The sequence below is a fragment of the Perognathus longimembris genome, chromosome 5 (genome assembly GCF_023159225.1).
Source record: "Perognathus longimembris pacificus isolate PPM17 chromosome 5, ASM2315922v1, whole genome shotgun sequence".
In the NCBI taxonomy this organism is placed as follows: Eukaryota; Metazoa; Chordata; class Mammalia; order Rodentia; family Heteromyidae; genus Perognathus; species Perognathus longimembris.
The window spans coordinates 67440018-67461218 of NC_063165.1; the positions used below are offsets into that span (position 1 = coordinate 67440018).

The 21201-nt window shown below is 39.1% G+C and overlaps 1 protein-coding gene and 1 pseudogene across 4 annotated transcripts; one reads left to right on the plus strand and one right to left on the minus strand.

Annotated features, from left to right (window-relative positions):
* Positions 1–3876: 3876 nt before the first annotated feature.
* On the minus strand, positions 3877–13537 carry Znf639 (zinc finger protein 639). Of its 4 annotated transcripts, none has more exons than XM_048347077.1 (6): positions 13245–13536; positions 10022–10093; positions 9055–9123; positions 7698–7808; positions 5227–5361; positions 3877–5081 (listed from the first exon to the last, which is right to left on the minus strand). In XM_048347077.1, exons 3-6 carry the CDS (start codon positions 9110–9112, stop codon positions 3931–3933), a joined length of 1455 nt encoding a protein of 484 aa, XP_048203034.1. In that variant the 5' UTR covers positions 9113–9123; positions 10022–10093; positions 13245–13536; the 3' UTR covers positions 3877–3930. The 4 variants fall into 4 exon arrangements, with proteins under 4 accessions (XP_048203034.1, XP_048203036.1, XP_048203037.1 ...); XM_048347079.1 differs by lacking the exon at positions 13245–13536 and adding an exon at positions 12723–12741; XM_048347080.1 differs by lacking the exon at positions 10022–10093 and having other exon boundaries at positions 13245–13537.
* Positions 13538–15561: 2024 nt separating this feature from the next.
* LOC125351953 lies at positions 15562–16030 on the plus strand (annotated as a pseudogene).
* The last annotated feature ends 5171 nt before the right edge of the window (positions 16031–21201 follow it).

Genomic DNA, 21201 nt, shown 5'->3' on the forward strand with positions numbered 1-21201 from the left:
TTTGTATGCATATTGAAAGACATGCTTTTTTGTAAAATTCAATATAGAGAATCTGTGTCTACAAGTAAAACATTTGCAAAAAAACATGAAAACAAAAACAAAAGACGTGCTTTCTTTCTTTCTTTTTGGCCAGTCCTAGGCCAGCCTGAGCACTGTCCCTGGCTTCTTTTTTGCTCAAGGCTAGCACTCTGCCACCTGAGCCACAGCGCCACTTCTGGCCATTTTCTGTATATGCAGTGCTGAGGAATCGAACCCAGGGCCTCATGTATACGAGGCAAGCACTCTTGCCACTAGGCCATATTCCCAGCCCCCAAGACGTGCTTTCTATAAGGAAGCAATGCAGAAAATTTTCAGCCTATAGGATCATTCTGAATCAGTTTCCTATAGGGGACAGAGAGATAAAGAGATAGAGATATATATATATAGAGAGAGAGAGAGCGAGCGCATGTGTGTGTGCACGCACACATTGCTTGGAGAAATGCGGTTCTTTGGGTTCCTGTTGAATTAAATTTGAATAGCTCAGGCTATTTTCTTGCATTACATGGCCTTTGCAAAAAAGTGTTTATTAATGGAATTTTCATTGAACTTATTCACCTCAGGAAAAATGTAATTGAACTGCTTGTGAATTTTGCCAGCAGATTTAAGCACTTTCAAATTCCTATGTAACTAGTCTTCTCAAATATGGTTTGAATGGATAGTAGAATGAATAATGGGTCATCAATATTTCTTGGCCATGTGATTCTTTTTTTATACATATCTGTATTGTATAAATTCTTTTTGTTTATTAGTGACAGTTGCCATATGCAGTGCAGTGCAGCGGCCATCATTGCACTCTTTTTTTTTTTTTAATTTACCACGTGATTCTTAATAGTTGTAAAAAGCCAGCAATGTACACAGGCTCCTCTGTAGTAAATGTCACACAAAGTTCACAAGAACCGGTAGTGTAAATGACATCATTACCTCATAGTATATTGTCCCAATTATTCCAGAGCCTCCACAAAGTCTGCTTCTACCCCCAGAGCCTTCAAAATAGACCATGGGTGGAGCGGAAACTTTATGGTGATTTCCATCATACAGTGGAGTTGGGAGAAAAGTGGCTAAGCTGTCTCTTGGCTGAGAATTGCCTCAGAGAATATAACTCCCTGGAGGCTGCTCTTCTTTTTGATCAAGCCAACATTTAGCTGCTTCCTCCTATATCTTTTTCGATGGGCTCTTACAGTGTTATGTAAATCCATAAATTCAGTGCCATTAAATAATCTCTTGAAAAGGTGATACCTGCAGCATCAGAAGTCGAGTTAACACTTGAAATTGTAATAAGAGGGTGCTGGGAATATGGTCTAGTGGCAAGACTGCTTGCTTTGTATATAAGAAGCCTTAGGTTCGATTCCCCAGCACCACATAAAATGGCCAGAAGTGGCATTGTGGCTCAAGTGGCAGAGTGCTAGCCTTGAGCAAAAAGAAGCCAGGGACAGTGCTCAGGCCCTGAGTCAAAGGCTCAGGATTGGCCAAAATATAAAAAAATAAAAAGAAGAGGGAGTAAGAGAGAGTGATGGAAGTGGGAACTAATAGGAATATATTGCATATGAGGATGAAAATGGCACGACATTCTCCCTTGAATAGCTAATGTATATTGATAAAAATCTGCAGATAAAAGCTGCTTATCAGTTAAAAAAACAGAAATCAAGCTATAAGTCATATTGGACTCGAGTATGCCGAAGTAGTAGAATAATGCTCAGCATGTATGAAGTACTGCATTTGAACCTCAACAAAGAGTAAATAAAAAGTAGCTGGGTGTGGTAGCAAGCACATATACAGGCATAATCCTGGCATTATGGAGGGTGAGGTTCAAGGATTTCAGATTAGAGACCATCTCGGTCTACACAAAACCCTGCCTGAAAAATTAATCCATAATTAAAGGAATTTTAATCCCAACTCAATTTGTAGGGATAAAATCGTGTTAATTCTAGGGAAGACCTAACTGAATTTGCTTTTCCATTGGCATTTATAGTTGGCTCAAACTATATTCAATTAAGTCATACTTATTTTTATGTTGTAACTGTGGCCTGAGTGCTATCCCTTGGCTTTTTCCTTCATGGCTGTTGCTCTACCACCTAAGCTACAACTCCCTATCTGGTTTTTGGTGGATTAGAGGTAGTAAGTACTTCACAGACTTTCCTGCCTGGGCTGGCTTCAAGTATCAATCCTTAGATCTTAGTCTCCTGAGTGCCTAGGATTACAGGGCATGAACCATGAGTACCTGGCCTTCCCATGTTTCTTGTTTTGTTGTTGGTGTGTATGTGTGTGTATGTACTGGTACTGGGGTTTGAAGTCAGTGGTGTACCTGAGCTCTTTTGCTCAAGGGTAACATTACCATTTGAGCCACAGTTCCACTTCCAGCTTTTTGGTGGTGAATTGGCTTTCTTGCCTGGGCTGGTGTCAAACTGCAATGCCTGGCTTTTCTCATGTTTCTTGAAGTGGTAAAAACATTGTTACAAATTGGTCTTTTCTATTATAGCAATTATATCTGGACAGTAATCTTGTTAGCAGCAGTTTGTAAAATTTTAAGGCAATGAAATACCTGTATATCTTCTTGATGCTATTTCACAAGTGAATTACTGAAATGTGTTCTCAAATTCATATTGAAAGCCTAACCCTGACCTCAGTATGTGACTTTACTTCAAGACACAATCTTTATCAATTTAAAATGAGGTTGGTAATAATACAAGATGCCTAGTATCCCCATAAGAAGAGGAATTTGGAAACAGAAGACTATGTGCACATGAAAACAGCTATCTACAAGATAGACGAGAGTTCAGAAAGATTCTTCTTTTATACCCTTTGGAAGGAATCATCTCTGCCAATACTTTGGTTTTGAGCAACTTCTCATCTTCAGACCTGTAGGTCACTAATTTCTGCCATTTATGCAACCAAGGCTGCAGTGATTTGTTACAGCAGCCACAGGAATTAATATAGTTAAATTCATCACTAGAAGTATATTATCAAGCCAGCAAATACTGGTCACCTAAATCCCTTTAACATGAAAAATTCAGTGGGTTTCCCTAAGTCAGTAAGAAATTTAGTATCAGTAATTTGGATTATGGGTTCATAGTTCTTTAAATGAAGATGAAACATAAATGAGTTAGGTGAAATGGCTACATTTGTTGTCTAATCCCTTACCAGTCCTCCCTTCTCCCAGATGTTTTTAGCAGTAGATTTGAACTTAGAGCCTCATTGTCGCTAAGTTGCTGCTCTAACACTTGAGATATGCCTTCAGCTGATTTTTGCTGGTTATTTTGGAGGTAAGACTCTAACAAACTTTTCTGCTTGACCTGGACTTAATTATGTGATCCTTGAATCTCAGCTTCCTGAGTAGCTAGGATTACAGTTTTGAGGTGCCCAGTTCCCCATGGACAGAAGATTAAAAAACAAAAAAGAAAGACCAACCACCAAGAAAACTACACTGCTTCAAATTGCAAAGAGAAAAGCAAAAGGAGGGTTTGGTTTGTTATTAATGTGGATATAAATAGAATTAAGTCTCCATTACATTTTAGTTTGGGTAATGCAATAATTTAATGACATCATACACAAAAAGCTAATCTTGAGTTTTAAAAAAAGGGAAGGGTAATACCTTCTATGGTTAAGGAAAGCAAACAGTCATTTCTTTAGTACATTTGTTTCTTTTCAATTCATGAAATTTGAGCACATGCAAAGAAACTGAGTATGTCACCAAAAGGAAGGACAACCATGAATTACTGTGTAACTGAAAACACCACAATTAAGGAATCATTATATACTGAAAATTTAGCAATGCCAAGAAAAACTTTAAAAACTTACTTGAAGGTAAATCTCTTAAATTGTGTTTAAAGTCATTCATCATAACATTAAAAAAAACTTGAATTTATCATTTTAAACATTATGTAAAGTGAACAGTCAAGTTGTCTCATGGACTGGAAGGTGACTGATTAATTCCCTTTCATTTCCAAATCTCATCAAGCAGTCACTACATTTATGCGGTAACTCAGCTGAATGCTTGAAATCTAGATGAATTTTAAGATCTTCAATTTGTCCTGTTGAATATTCACAATATTGACATAAATAAATCCCTTCAGATAAATGTGAATTTAAATGCTTGCAGTATTCTAGCATACTTGAAAATCCTTTGCCACAGTCATCACAAACATGAGGATATATTTTAGTATGCTCAATAGCAACATGCCTGTTAACATTTGTATGAAGTCTACTCCGAAAACCACACACTTGACATACAAAGAAGTTTTTACATTTGTCAAAGGTAATTTTGCTTAAAAGGCTGTACTGTCCATGTTCTCCACTGTTACACTTATCACTTAGTTCTATTAATTTACATGCATGCTCATTTACCACATGGCTATGCAAGTCTTCTGGATCATTAGTTTCATGTTCACAGAACTGACACAAGTACTGTTCATCACAGCTGTGTTCCTGGAAGTGCAGGTAGAGCTCACTGCTTGAGGAGAACTGCACGTCACACTGCTCACACCAGTACAGGTGATCACTAAAGTGGATGTCTGCAATGTGCTGGCTGAGGTTCTCAAAAATCACCGTCTTATAGTCACAGTATTTACAAATGTAGGGATCCTCGTCGTGTCGTTTGGCATGCTCGATCAGAAGCATGTTCGTAGAGAAACTTTCCTTGCATATTCGACATACATTTGAATCAGTACGTTTATGCTTCAGGATGAGATGCTGTTTTAAATCAGAAAAATATTTACTGTTGAAATCACAAAGTTCACATTTATAGAGACCACTGCTATTAGCTCTCAGTAAAGGCCATTTCTGCTGGGCAGTCACATTCAAAGCCTGGCTTTTGTCAATAACTTTACAGAGTTTTGCCGGTGGTTCTTCATCAATTTGATCTGGGAGGCTTTCAGAGGAATTGTTTTCTGTCTCTATGTCATAATCCTCAGATATTGCATGCACTTCTACAGCAACAGGAACCTCTTCTGCAGAGTGAACTTCTACAGGACTCTCCTCTTGGGTTTGCTGGTGGAATGATTCAGGTGAGTCACATTCTTCATCACAAATTTCTATATCAGATTTTTCTGAAAAGTAAAACAAAGCTATTATGTTACTATTATTAGACAAAACCAACTGGATACACTGTAAAAATAAATTTATGGTATGCACTGATTTTATTTTCCATTTTTCTTTATAAAATTTGCCAATGCTACTAATTTGTTTCCTAACCTGCAGGAAAGGCAGTGTGGTCTAGGATTCTAAGCATAGGACCAGGAACCAGGTAGTTCTGATGTCTGTTTCTGGCCTTGATTCCATCTGCAAATTTTGGCAAGTCATTTGATGTCTCAGTATCTGAATCGTCATCTGCAAAAAAGGATTTGGAAAAATGCTACTTATATCAAAGCATTAAGCATAATGATAAAATAAAGCTGAATTTTGAATTCCAACAGAGAAGCTAAAGATTTAGATTTAGCCATGAAGGGAGATACTATTATCCCAAAGAAACAGAAAATCTTTTCAAAGTTCTATGCTCCATTTGGACTATATACTATGTGTGTGCGTGCGTGCATGCGTGTGTGTGTATGTGTGTGTATGTGTGTGTGAGAAATTTGCATTTAGAGCCTCCCACTTGCTACTTTTACAAACCAGCCTTTATTCCTTTGGCCCAACTGCCTTAGTGGGAAGAAACTGAAATACAAGTCATCTGAAAAAAACCGGACTATAAGATAATTAAAAATGAAAGTGGTTCATTTGTTACAATGAATGACTAAACATCACTTCTGCTATTGATATATATTACTGAAGACCATACCTCACTAAGCTTTCCTTAGTTTTTTTCCTAATGATCATTTCTATCTCACTATCCCACATTACATTGACTTACTATGTCTCTCTAGGCTACTGGTGACTTTCATTATTCTGAGAGCTACTGGTTACTTTGTAGAATGCTCCAATAATGGAATCTGTTTCCTTTACATGATTTGATTGGAATTATGAGTTCCTAAGAGGTAGACTCGAAGTAAATAGCCATTGTTATGATATCAAGAGTATATACCATCAACAGGGCTATTTATGGTGGTACTGGGTTTTGAGCTCAGGACCTTGTGCTTGCTAGGCAGGCACAACACCATTTTAGCTTTGCTACAGTCCCTGACTTTATTTTTTAGATGGAATCTCTTATTTTTGCCAGGGGCTAGCCTTGGGCCACTAACCTACCTATGCCTCCTAACAGATAATTTGGATTGCAAGCATGAACCATCAAGCCTGACTTACTTTGCTGAGATGACGTCTTGTTAATTGTTTGCCCTCAAATATTGTCTTTAGTGTTTGTACTTCCCAAGTAGTTAGGATTACAGACACGACATGATTTATAACTTGTAAGTTGACCTTGACCACCTTGGCTAAGATAGTACTAAGGTTTCTCTATTGTAAAGTCAGTTTTCTACTTTCAGACTCTACCTTTGGAAGAAAAACACTAGATATAGCCCACAATTAAGGAGTGTGGAGAGATGTTCTATCTCCTCACGGGAGAAATATCAACACAAATAATTTAGAATTTTGTACAGGTATACATCGTCTCCCCAAATTATTTCTTCAATCATTTTTCTTCAAATGTTGATATCAATACAGTTCATGGACATTTAACTTACACTTTCGGCTGTAATTCAATTTTCAAGCACTGTTAAGATGCTTCAACCTCATCAGATCCAGACTAAGAATCAACCATTACTCCAGGGGCCTTCACTCCTTTTACTTAAGAATGGTATTGGAAATCAAGATTTGGGAATAAATGTGCTCACTGCTACTGAGATGTCATTTCTTTTAGGCATGCTCAGCTAACTGTAAAAAAAAGTGTGTGTACTACTGTACATATATACACAGACAAACATATCTATAAACTTCGTTGTATATAACCATCTGAATCCTTATTGAGTAACAATGAGGTCACATTGATGTCTCTGACTATTTTTGCCAGTCCTGGAGCTTAAACTTAAACTTAGGGCCTGGGTGCTGTCCCTGAAACTGTGCTCATTATTACTGTTCTACCACTTGAGCCACAGTGCCACTTCTGGCTTTTTCTGAGTACTTTACTGGAGATAAGAGTCTCACGGACTTTCCTGACCTGTCTGGCTTTGAACTGTGATTTGCACATCTCAACCTCCTGAGTAGCTAGGGTTATAGATGTGAGCCCCTGGTGCCTGGTTTCTAATTACATTTTTTAAACTAAATTTAAAAAATAAATTTAAAGAGTTCAAGGATAAAAGCAGGATAGGTATGGTTGAGATAAACTGTTGGTAAGTATGAAAATAGAGTACCTGAAACTTGTTGAAGTTCCTTTAGGAAGGGGGGGTGAAGATAAGGAAGAATATACCAGTGTGGAGACTGAAACACATTGTATACATGTATGGAAATGTCACAATGAGATCTCCCCTTGTAAAATAAATAAAATTGTATTTCCTAAGGACAAATGAAAACAGCTCTCCTTACATTATAAATTCAAAAGCTTGTTTCCTTTGAAACAGTCAATCTGCATTTCACTTATCTTTTCAAATAAAGAAAAAGTAAAATTATGGCAGTATTTTCCCCCTTTTTTATTTTTTGCAGTGATTTCAGATGCTGAGCAAGTACTTTAGCACATAGCTATATCCCAGGACCTGTAAAAAGCAAACAGAAAAAAAAAATTGGAAATTGAGACATACCTTTGTTGTCAAAATATTTTAAGTCTGGCTGTCTCATCGAGCAGACACTGTAACAATGATCAGAAAAAATTCCATTGAATCCATCTGCAACTCTGCTTACTCCAGAGGAATCTGAACATAAAACACAATAAAAAGAATTTTTAAATAGAGTGAAAAATTTTGATAATGACTTACTGACTTATTAGCATTAAATAATATATCTTTTACCTAACATAGCAGCACTTTTTAAAAACTTTTCCTAGGCAGTTCTGGGTTTTGAACTCAAGATCTTGGGCTTGCTTGGTAAGTGCTATACCATTTGAACCATACCTGTAGCCCTCCTACCTTCCTTCTAGTATTGAGAAACAAACCATGGGCCTTGTACATGGTAGACAAATGCTTCACTACTGACCCAAGCTATTAGCTCAGTTCAAACGTTCATGTGTGTGCATGCACGTACTGCTACTGAAGCTTGAACTCAAGGCACTGCATTCAAATTTGGCCTTTTCTGCTCCAGACTGGTATGTTACAACTTGAATCACATCTCTGCTTCTGGCTTTTTTGGCTGATTAATTGGGCACAGACTCCTATAAGTCTCATGGACTTTTCTGTCCCAGCTGGCTTAAAAGCTCCATCATCAGATCTCAGTCTCCTACTAGCTAGTAGTTTCCTGAGTAGGCTATGGGTACACATTTAGCATTAAAAGAACTTAAATTATAGATATCATATAATACATATACATGCTGTTGTTTTCTTTAATGGTTCTGGGGCTTAAACTCAGGGCTTGGGTGCTGTCTCTGAGCTTATTTTGCTCAAGGCTAGTGCTCTACCACTTGAGCCACAGCTCCTCTGATAGCTTTTTCTCTTAGTTTATTGGAAATAAGTCTTCAGCCATGCTGGCTTTCAACTACAATCCTCACATCTCAATCTCCTAAGTAGCTATAGAAGTAAGCAACAATGGAAAGCTTCTAATTATAGTCATTTCAAGTCTTTCTTGGAATGTGCCCAGGCTTAATTTCCTTGTATTTGAAGAATGTGAGCCTAGAATAAGGTAACAGGTGGGCTTGAGACTGTCCTAAGTATGTACAATGTGTATTAGAGATGGAGTGTATTAAACATAGCTTGGGAATCAGACAAAGCCCAATGTTACATAAGTAAGCTTGGAACTCTAAGTCTTTAACTCACAGAGTTATGAGGATTAAATAAAGTCTACAAAGTTCTGACATGTGCATAGTACATGGAAGACAATAAGTATTATATATCCAGAGATTTAGTCAAAAGTGTTCCCTTACCTAAGAAATGATCCATATAACAATCTCATTTAATCATTTATGAGAAAATGGACCATGACTTAATCTCAATTTAATTATATACTAACCTGAATAACGAGAAGGGTGTAAAGTCTTCCTTTTTCTTTTTTTAGGATACTCATTCATATCTTTTCAACCTAAAAAATGAGAACATTTAATAAAGATGAAGCAAATAAGTATATTATTATTGAAATTCATTGACATATTTATTGGCAATAAGAAATCTGTGAGGGAGGGGGGGATGAGGGATAATGAAACAAACAGTACAAGAAATGTATCCAATGCCTAATGTATGAAACTATAACCTCTCTGTACATCAGTTTGATAATAAAAATTTGAAAAAAAAAATCTGTGTGAAACATGTGGAAAATAAACACGTGGAAAATAAGCCTTATAAGAGAAATGCTATGTTATATAATGCCTGTTTACCTTTTAGATTACTTTTCTAATCAAACTTAAAGAAAGGACCTTCTTCCCTCCCTCCCTCCTTCCTTTTGTCGTAGGTGGGGTTGGAATTCCTGAACTCATTTTGCTCAATGCCATTAACTCCATCACTTTCAGCCACAGCTCCACTTCCAGTTTTCTGGTGGTTAATTGGAAGAGTCTTAGGACTTTCCTGCCCAGGCTAGCTTTGAACCACAATCCTCTGTGATCCTCCTATTTGTCTCCTGAGTAGCTGGGTTATAGGTGTAAGCCACTAATGCCCAGTTTGTTTTCTTTCCTGTGCTTAGAACTGTTATATACACAGCTAGCCATTATACCACATTTCCTAGAATTGAGAATATTTTTAAGCCAATTTCATACTAAAGGTAGGAACATTTCTTTAAACATATACTGTCACAAAACTGTACTGGCCCCATCACTTCCAAAAAATATGCAGCACACAAATATTAGAAGAGAAAAAAACAAGGAAAAATACTTTTCTAATTTATGAAGTCATATTCAATATTCTACTGAGAACAGAATAGGCTTTGACAAGCACATACAACTAAATTCTGCAAAAAAAATCAACTTGTTTCATTGTATTCCACTAACCTGGTATAATTCTTAACACTTCAGTGAGGAAAAATGAATTACAAAAAAGTTCCACAGATGGTAATAAAATGCCTATATGGAAAACATAAGAAAAGTTATATAAGCAAACGTGACTTATTCCTAAGAAATAAGAATAAAAATGCTAGATTTTTAACTAATTAGAAAGGTATACAGAATTACTTCAGGTATAAATTTTTATGCTTTACATTAAAAGTTGTACACATTGTCATATGATTATTTGTTTCTATTTCTTTGAAATGAACTTCTCTTCTAAAGTTGTAGCTATATCTTTTTTTTTTTGTTTTGGCCAGTCCTGGGCCTTGGACTCAGGCCTGAGCACTGTCCCTGGCTTCTTTTTGCTCAAGGCTAGCACTCTGCCACCTGAGCCACAGCGCCACTTCTGGCCGTTTTCTGTATATGTGGTGCTGGGGAATCGAACCCAGGGCCTCGTGTATACGAGGCAAGCTCTCTTGCCACTAGGCCATATCCCCAGCCCTGTAGCTATATCTTGACACTAAAAGAATGTAAATATGCATTAGTTTATTTAGCATTGAGAAAAGCAAACATAATGAAAGTAAACACTGAATCAGAGCCATGAAAGTTAAACCTTGTGTGCATTAAAATAACATTTTATTGAGCACCAATTATACACTAGAATGAGAACACACTTTTATTTAATCTTGTTATGAAAAATCCACAAAATATTTCTCAAAATCATTTCATACTATGTTAATTAACAAATTAAAGCATATAAAGAGAAGTTAAATTTGGATATTCAATGAATGGTGGTGTTGAAGTTTGAATATGACCTAACTTATTTTTAAAACCCATATTTTCTTTTGTTGTGAGGCCTAGGGCTTGAATTCAGGGCTTGGGTGCTAGCTCTGAGCCTCTTTGTGCTAGCACTCTACCACTTGAGCCATAGGGTTTTGTAAGTGTAATTTACTGGGGATGAGTCTCACTGGCCGGGAATGTGGCTTAGTGGTAGAGTGCTTGCTTAACATGCATGAAGCCCTAGGTTTGCTTCCTCAGTACCACATAAACAGAAAAATCTGGAAATGGTGCTGTGGGTCAAGTGGTAGACCACTAACCTAGAGTAAAAAGCAGCTCAGGGATAGTACCCAGGCCCTGAGTTCAAGCCCCAGGACTGGCGTTTAAAAAAAAAAAAAAGGCTCACGATTTTCCTGCTTGAGCTGGCTCAAACAGTGATCCTCAGATCTCAGCCTCCTGAGTAGCTAGGATTACAGGCGTGAGCCACCAGTTTTGGAAACAATTGATAAGCAACTAATCCAATTCAAGCTGACCATTGTCAGAATCAGGAAGAACTACATTTTCCATCTCAGATCAGTATGTTCAGAGCAGCAGTGGGCAAAAGGGGCCACGTTAGATACAGGAATACAGTCTTATATGCCGCTTTTCTTTCTCCTTTTTTTGTAGGTCGAGGGGCTTGAACTCTGAGTCTGAGTGCGGTTCTGAGCTCTTCAGCTCAAGGTTAGCCTCTACCACTTGAGCTACAGCGCCACTTCCGGTTTTCTGGTGGTTAACTAGAGATAAGTCTCACAGACTTTCCTGCCCCAGCTGGCTTTGAACCGGGATCCTAATCTCAGCCTGAGTAGCTGGGATTACAGGCGTGAGGCACCAGCACCTGGCTTGACTCCTTAATGTTGAATAAAATCCAGACGCTGAGTAGAACGCCCTTCATTATAGTTGAATATTTTATGTAGACATATAGTTGCAGTATGTTCATTATCAAAATTACTAATCATCCTAATTTAAGTAAACATTTTTAGGAGCTTTATGTATGCAAAATTGCCTTAATGAAGAAATCTAGCTTCCTACTCAGGACACCATATAAACATTTGCTCTCACTTTTTTTTTTTCATGAGAATTCTTTTTGTTTTATTTTCTTATTAACATTTGCTCTTATTAGAAAAAAAATTTGGCAACTTATCACCCTTTCTTTCCCACTTAAATACTAAGTACACAATGTGTCACTGCAAAAAATCAGGACATTACAATCTTTAATCACTTAGAATTATTCACTCAAAAAAAAACCCCACTAATACTTTGGTGCACACGTTTTCCTCTGCTGAGTTTTGTATTCGTCTCACATTTACAAAATTTGTGATCCTGCCAAATGAAACATTACTTTTCGAAATGGAACATTCACAAAATACATGTTATACATCTTATAATCGCTTATTTTGTTTAACCATCCAAAGCATCTTTGTACAAAACAATGCATATTATAGTCAGCACTTTTTGAAAATTAAAGACAACCTTAATTCTAAAAGGCCTTTCAAATGATGTATCTTTCCTTTTAATTGATGTAAGCCATCTTTATACAATAAAATGCTTTTTAGTGTTTAAAAAAAGCTCTAGCCGGGCATCGGTGGCGCACACCTGTCATCCTAGCTACTCAGGAGGCTGAGATCTGTGGATCACGGTTCGAAGCCAGCCCGGGAAGGAAAGTCCGTGAGACTCTTCTCTCCAATGAACCACCAGAAAACCGGAAGTGATGCTGTGGCTCGAGTAGTAGAGCACCAACCTTGGGCTGTAAGAGCTCAGGCACAGCGCCCGGACCCAGAGTTCAAGCCCCGCGACCACCACCAACAAAAAGAGCTCTACTTTCCTTTTCCTCTTCACAATAATCATATATATTTCTCCACATTGTTCTAGTCGAGTATGAACTAGAGCTCACCACCCGTCTGCCTGCGCGTGAGTCTTCACTGACGCACGTGCCCGCTAAGTGCTACAAAGGCCATCTGTGCGGCCGGCACGGCTCTGGCAGACACTGCGGCGACTTCCTCATGTCCGCCTCCCCCGCGGCCCGCAAAACCCAGCGGAAGGGCGGGGTCGGCGCACAGGCCGGGCCCGGAGGCCCACCTCCTAGCTCGCCGGCCCCCGGTCGCTCCGCCGGAGCGTTCGGTGTCGCTGGGCGCCCGGCACAGCGCAGCCCACGTCACGACCGCAGCAGCGGCCGGCGCCCCGGGCACTCCGGAAGGCCCGCCCAGGACGCCATCAGAAAGGCGGGCGCAGAGCCTGGGCGTCGGCGGGCTCGCGCTAGCCTTCAGGACGGGGCGGGGAGCGCCCCCGTGCGGTCACATGCAGGTAGGACTTCAGTATAAAGAAGCGGCCGGCCTGCTTTTCCTCGCCCGCCCGCCCGCCCGCTCGCGTTCCCGTCTGCAGCCCGGCGCCCCGACCGCTCCTTCGGCACCCTCACCTCACCGCACCACGGGCTCCGCCCGCCCAGGCGCAGCTTCCCGGTGGTGGTGGCGGCTTCCGATGCCCGAGCGCGCGGGCCCCTGGGGCCGCGCAGAGGCGGGCGACGCGGCTCCTGCCTTCCCGCTGCCTTAGGCCTCCCGCGGGCCGGCGCCTCGGCCTCCGGCGCTCCCCACACCAGCCCCGCCGAGCCGCTAGGCGCAGGCTGCAGAGGCTGCGCTGGCTTCGCTGACGCCCTCATCCGCGCCTGCGCCGTGCACCTCCGCTAACCGCGAGGGTGGGCGGGAGGCCGCGTGGAGGGGGGGGAGCGGGGGAGCGGGCTTTGGAGGCCCGACCAGGCCGCGCGCCGGCCCGGGTGACACCGCTGGCCTCCAGCCTCGGAGTGGCCCGAGGCTGCGCCCCCTGCTGCCGGAGCCCCGGCTCCGCGCCGCCTCAGAGCTGCGCCCGGTCCGACCCGAGCCAGCTCCCCCGCCCCCTCCCGCTCCCAGCTTCCCCGCGGTGGGCGGGATTTGACCGTCAGTCAGCCTGCAGCCTTGGGGTAACGGAAACGGCAGGGACCTGGTGCCGGGGTGACCGAGCCCAAGCTAAGAAGCACCCAGCCCTGATGGTGGACACTCAGCGACGCTGAGACCTCGAGGGGGAGGAGGCCCAAGTCATCTTTATGAAATGCACATGACATGATTTAAATCCCCCTTCAAATTTACGGTTCGATGAAATCAAATGATCATCAATACATCTGAGAGTAGTTTGATACCGGAAAATTGCACCGCTTGGCTTGTTTCCTTTGTCTCTAAGTCCTTGGAAAACGGAAAAGATTTATTGAGGAAAAACTTAAGTAGGGCTACCCCACCCCCGGATGGAGAAATCCCAAGGGAAGGCATCACCTGGGGTACATGAATAAGGTGTCATTAGGAAAGAACAGACTGTGGGCCACATCAGTCTCCAGGCCCGGAGGCTCCTCGTGCATCCCTTACCTCCTGTGAGTGGATGCCTGTTGTGGCACACACCTGTGGGGTGCAGTAAGCCATTGTTTAAGTGCAAGTGTTCCACGGGCAATGGGCCCTGAATTGATGCCAGGAGCCGGCCTATGCAACTGCTCAAGGCCATGGTGATGTGGTATCTGGGAGCCTGCATATGAGACTGACGGTTCAAAGTCCATGGCGAGGGATGCAGAGCCGCCACGAGAGGAGCCTTTGTCCTGATTTCCTTGCCAGGCTGTATTTCTGTGTTCAATTTTTAAAAAATGATCATTCTCGGGGGCTGGGAATATGGCCTAGTGGTAAAGTGCTGGCCTCGTATACATGAAGCCTTGGGTTCAATTCCTCAGCACCACATACATAGAAAAATGCTGGAAGTGGCGCTGTGGCTCAAGTGGTAGAGTGCTAGCCTTGACCAGAAAGAAGCCAGGGACGGTGCTCAGGCCTTGAGTTCAAGCCCCAGGACTGGCAAAAACAAAACAAAACAAAAACAAAAACAAAAAGATCATTCTCTGGGGCTAGGACATAGCTTACAAGTGGTGTATGTGCTTTCTGTATGTGAAGGGTTCATCCCAAGAATCACACATAGTAATAATATTTTTCTTTGTAATGTAAAGCATGATCATATTTTTAATTCTTCTGTCTTAAGGTGTTGAACATAGTATACTACCACCGAGTTACCGTTCCCAGCCCAACCCCACCCCCGACTCTCTAGGCAAGAGGTTAAAGTTGTTAGTCTCTATTTAGAAAAATTACTTTGTGAGAAGCTGAGATGACTGTTAATTTCTGTAAAATAAACACTCAGATTTAAATAATTATTCAGGATGTGGAGCTTTTGTTCAAGTAGTAGAGTATCAGCCTAGAGTGAAAAAGCTAAAGAACAGGACCCAAGCCCTGAGTTCAAGCCTTAGTACACACACCAAAAATAAATAAATAAATAAAAAATCAGTGAATGAATTAGGTCCAGGAAGATTATTAGTTTCCTGAGTGCATTTAGAAAGTTGGAGTTGCAGTTTGTTTTTGTTTTTTATTTTGTGTTTTGTTTTATTTTAAGAATTCATATTCACTAACAAACAGTACAAGAAATGTACCCAATGCCTAACGTATGAAAGTGTAATCTCTCTCTACCTCAGTTTGACAAAAATTTAACAAAAAAATAAAAATAAAAAAGTTGATAAAAAAATTCATATTCACTGTGCTTTTCCTATTAATCAACCAACCAAATGTTGGAAAGGAGTAACCAAAGACCTTCTGGCTGCTGTACAGCTCCACAGAAGGCTCCAGATCGATTTTACAACTTAGGAGGATCAGGCATGTAGAGCTGCTGAGGAATTTGTCAGTATTTACTATGATACAATGGACAAAAGAAGAAGGGCACTTATCCGACTGCACCTGGACAGGGCCACTTTAATTTGGAATGGAAACATTGTTACCGGTCTGAGCAATCCAAGACATTTCTTTGAAATGTTGCGGGTCTAGTCAGTTCCAGGTTAATATGTTAGATTGTCAACCGGTTCATGAGCACGCTACTCAGTGCCACTCTACAGTTCTTGTTGTGACCAGTGGAACCGTGAAGTTTGATGGGAACAAACAACACTACTTTAACCAGAATTTCCTGCTGACAGCTCAGAACGCTTCTAATAATAACAAAGTGTGGAAGATTGCCAGCGATTGCTTCCGGTTTCAAGATTGGTCTAATATTCGTTAAAAAGGGCACAAGTCCTTAGTTCCAGTAACAAAAGTTTATATACAAAATAATACATTTCACTAAAAAGCTTTTCCTTGTAAAAGCACTTTCTTTAATATTTTTGTATTTGTAGCAGTACTTTTTGATGCAGCTGCCAGTTTGGATTGTTGCCCTCAAGAGCTTTAATGCTAGTTTTTACATGCCTTATAAACACATTCCGCTAATGACTTTCTTACAGTAGTATTAAACATGATCTCAGTACTAACATACTCACTGTGAATCCAGCCTATTTCAAAAATGGAATCTTTTTATAATAGAATATCAGCACAACATAGATCTCTGGGGAAAAAGTGTAATTGTCTGTTACTAGCTTAATTTGACGGTGAAACTTATATTGATAGTGATACTTATTTTCAGTTAACACTGGTAAGAGAGTTAATATATACTTTTTTTAGAGATCAGTATAGGTTTGCATAACAACTGACATTTGAGTTGCATGTAGAGCTATTTGATACTTTTTTTCTATTGTATTTTATTTTGTTGGCTAGAGATGTGTAAAATTTTCTCAGTCAATACCTGAGTATTCGGTACATTTAGTGACTTAAAAGCAAAATTTCTTAAAACCATTTTTCTTGGCAGCTCCAGGTCTAAATTTAGGTAAATGAGTAGGTAGTAGAACTAATAGTTTTAATGAGAGAATGGGTAATGACAAATGTAGAAATCCAAGGTTGAAGCCAAAAGTAAGGGATAGGAGAGTGTAGACTGAACAGTACAGTTTTGTAATTTGTTTTCTATTTCCTAAAAAATGTAGCTTATTTTTAAGCATTTAAATCACTCTTATTATCCTTGCCAAATGGCTGTGAATGTCACTTTTACCCCAGGAATGAACTTTCGAGGATTTGTACTTTACCTCATACTTGTCACCAACATAAGTCAGTTTACTCAAGAATGTATAGGGGTAAAATGTCAGCAATAAGCCTAACCTTGTGACAGGGTCTAATAGGAAAGATGGAAACAAAGCCATGTCCTATCTATGATACCATAAACATCTAAGTCTTCCATGTGAACTGTAGGCCAAAATACTATGTACCCATGAAGTGAGTTAATGTTCCCATGTTTTGTACTCTCAACTGTATTATATATTATTTAAATTTAAAATTATTTTATGATTTGGGCTTCCATGTAACATTGGGCAAATAGTGTAGCTACAGTTCTTTAAAGATAGAGAACAACAGATTTCCATGTAAACCTCAAAAGAACAATTCAATGTTATGTGTCAGCTTCTGAAGAGAAAAGAAAAAAATCTTAACTGGTGTTTGGTTAAACTGTAAAAACCCTTGTATTTTATTAATGTTTTATACCAATCTTAAAAACAGTAATATACTTAGGCTCCAAACTGCACTAATTCTGATATACTATTCAAATTGTATTTAGATGAAAGAAGGAGGTAGTACAAAGTACAAAGTACTGACAAAGTACACCTCTTGTCATACTGAAAAAAAAGTACACATTATACTCAAAATTTTATTCAAAAATTTATTGTATTGGAATTTTAAGGCCACAGTTTTAGCAGCAACAATCCAAATGCCTGCTTACTGTCCCTTTTCTTGTGGAGAACAGTCTCAAAAAGTGCATGTAAAGAACTGATGTGAATTCTTGGGAATTAACTTTCTCCAAACTCTATAACTTGTAAATTAGTGTATTTTTGACATGTTCATATATTTTTATAACTTAAAAATAAATTTTGCTGTTGCAAGTTTAAAAAAAAAAGTCCTTCTTCTGATCCTGTTGCTATTTTTCAGGAAGTAAAACTACAATGCTTTTTATTCATTTTTGCCAGTCCTGGGGCTTGAACTCAGGGTCTGGGCACTGTCCCTGAGCTTCTTTTGCACAAGGCTAGCTTCCAGTTGAGCCACACCTCCACTTCTGGATTTTTCTGTTCATGTGGTTTTGAGGACTCAAACCCAGGGCTTCGTGCATGCTAGGCAAGTACTCTATCACTAAGCCGCATTCCCAGCCCAGTGTTTTTTAAAGCCTCATTACCCGAGGCTCAATTTTTATGACTTTATGATCCTTATGAGTATACTGAATCCAAATAGAGAAATATTTGTAAGCATTATTGTGCCCTGAATAAAGCACAGAGATCTGCATTTTTAAATCCTAGAATACTTAGGACTTGGCACAGAACAAGGAAATAATACATCATTGAAATATGTGTTGGCTCAGTTTGTAAGAATGGCACATAGCCTTTTCTTCCCCTGTTCTCTACAGAGTCTGTTGTTTCCAGATCTCCGAATGGAATAAGCCACAAGGGATATTATGTGACTATTCTGAGAAGTTTTGCTCACATGTAGCCTTATGTCAGACTTTACATTCTAGGAGCTTTATTCTAAAACATTTTATAATTAAAGTATACACACATTTCCCTTCCCCTGTGCAGTATATTACTACATTTTAACAAACCTTACAATTTTTCACTTGGAAAAGCAATAGAGCTTTTACAGTTAAAGATACTTAAAAAGGTAATTGATTCGCTAGGGTATGCTTTACACTTTCATTTTTAGGACTTCTTTTTCCTTATTTTCTCCTCCAAGAGAGGTAGCAACTTGGATGAAACCTTGAAATATAAAGGATATCATATTGTGCAGTTTAAATCTTACTGTAACCTTTTCTTAGGAATATTCTTCATTCTTTCAACTTTTTGTCACACTAGTGGAAAAACTTAATTTTTAGTTAGGATAGCTGAAAATTGTGACAAAACAGAAGTACAACAGATAAACCTAGCAAAGAGTTTGCATCCACAGCTCTGTCTTTACTCCTGGGTAGAGAAGAAGCTGGATTCCCTACTATATAAGTGAAATACTCTCTATCACAGATCCGCAGTTTTATCTGGAAGATAAATCCATACCTCTTGTAAATAACAAACTGGTGAGGGGATTTGGTGACTTCCCTAGCATGACAAGCTTTCACTTTCCACATTGGTAAAGCTACAAAAGAGATACGACCAGTAATTTATAATGGAAGCTCATTAAAATAAAATCAGATCTCTTAGCACAAATACTAAGTACAGGAGGACAAGGGAACCTATGATCCTAGTTACTCAGGAAGCTAAGATCTAGAGAGTCAAGCTTCAAAGAAAGGTAGAAAACCTGGGAATCCATTTCACAAATAGCCAGCAAAAAGCTAGACTGGAGATGTGGATTAAGTGGTAGAATGCCAGCTATGAACTAAGAAAGCTAAATGAGAGTACAAGGCTTTGAGTTCAAGTCTGGGAGAAAAGAGGATGTAAAAGAACATCACTTACGCCCTAAAACACAACAATTTCCAACCTAAACTACTGTGGACAGCAAAGCTATCTTTCATAATTGGAAAAGAAGTAAAAACATTCCATGATAAAGTCTTGATAAGTCATGCCTTCTAAAGAAAGTCATGATTATAAAACTATTATTGCAAAAGACAATTAAAGTCATGATTATAAAACTATTATTGTGAAAGATAATTAAAGGAATGCTATTCATAGAAAAGGAAAATATAAAACTGTAATACAAGAAAGATTAAGCACGACTAGAGGAGTAGATTAACACAGCAAGAGTAAAAAATAAGCAACAAAATGACAGAAACAATGGCAAACTTTTCAATTGTAACATTCAATATTAATAGTCTTAATTAAAGGATACAGAATGACAACTCTGATCAAAAAGCAAGACAGAACCACTTATTATCTACAGGAAGCCCATCTCACTGGCAAAGGTTAGGGTAAAAGGATGGAAATGTTCTCTCAAGCAAGCAGAATCCCTAAACAGTCAGGAGGAGCCATTTTTTAAAAATTTATTTTATTATCAACATGGTGTACAGAGGGGTTACAGTTAGGTAAGGTAGCGAGTATATTTCTTGTCATACTTGTTACTCCCTCATTTTTCTCCCACCTTCCCTCCTCCCCTTTTTTGTTAAATTTAAAAAAAAATTATGATAAAGGTAATGTACAGAGGAGTTACAGTTACATGAGTTGGGTAAAGAGTATATTTCCTTTTGGACAATGTCATCCCTTCCCTCTCTCTCTCCTTTTTCCCTCCCATTCCTACCACAAGTTGTGTAGTTCATTTTCAACATAGTGTCTAGTTTGCTGTGCCTCCCCTTACTCTCCTAAAGATATATATATATCTTTATATATCTATATATCTATATCTATATCTATATATATCTATATCTATCTATCTATCTATCTATATCTATATATAGATATATTTATATATCTATATCTATATATAGATATATATATAGATATATATATCTATATATAGATATAGATATATATATATCTATATATACAAACAGATAAGAAGGAAAGAAAATGAAAATAGCAATGAAAAAACAATCTCGTTTCTATTTTCTGGAGTTCATTTCAATAAATATTATTTTGTATGATCAGAGCCCATAGGTATTGTGCCTTTGTGTTCCTCTCCTAAGAGTATTCTCCTTTGTTCTCACTGTGTGTAAATGCCTAGAGCACTGTATAATTTATCATGTCCCCATGTATTTTAGATCTAGCTTTCACATATGAGAGAAAACATGTATCATTTGTCTCTCTGAGCTTGGCTTACTTCACTTAACATGATTTGTTTTAGGTCCATCCATTTCCTTGCAAATGACATATTATTCTTTCTAAAGGTTGTGTAAAATTCTATGTGTATAGGTACTATATTTTTTGGATATGTTCATCTACTGTAGGTCATCTGGGCTATTTCCACAGCTTGGATATTGTGAATAGTGCAGCAATGAACATGGTTGTACAAGTGCTTTTAGGTGTCCTGGCTTGTGATGTTATGGGTAGATGCCCAGGAGTGGAATGGCTGGGTCATCAGGAATCTGCCGAGCCAGACGGCAGTGAAAAGGGAATCCTGAATGAGGGGGGCAAGGATTAAAGAAAAGGAAAAATACAAGACAAGAGGCAAAGATGGGGTATGGGAGGTCTGCATCTCAAGATTGAAACTCAAGACTGCAGCCATGTTTATTCTTAACTTCCAGCTTATATGCAGTTTGAAAACCAGGAAACAGCATAGGATTAAAATTCCAGAACACAAAAATGCTTGGAGTTAGCAATACCCGACGATAGCTAAGACAGGATGAGGTTGGTTAAGATAAGAATGTACTCCAGAGCAATATCTGATGGTAGCTAAGACAGGATGAGGTTGGTTAACATAAGAATGGACTCATGGAAGACATAGTAAAGCATTTCCGATTTTCCATTAAGCCATGTCCTTGCACGTCCTTGAAAACACAGCCAGAGGTCAGGA

Coding starts and splice junctions, on each gene's coding strand:
- Znf639 (XM_048347080.1), bottom strand. CDS start 9,112: ATGAATGAGTATCCTAAAAAAAGAAAAAGGAAGACTTTACACCCTTCT. Junction 7,809..9,054: donor ACACCCTTCTCGTTATTCAG/GTTAGTATATAA, acceptor TTTTATGTTCAG/ATTCCTCTGGAGTAAGCAGA. Junction 5,082..5,226: donor CCACACTGCCTTTCCTGCAG/GTTAGGAAACAA, acceptor TTTACTTTTCAG/AAAAATCTGATATAGAAATT.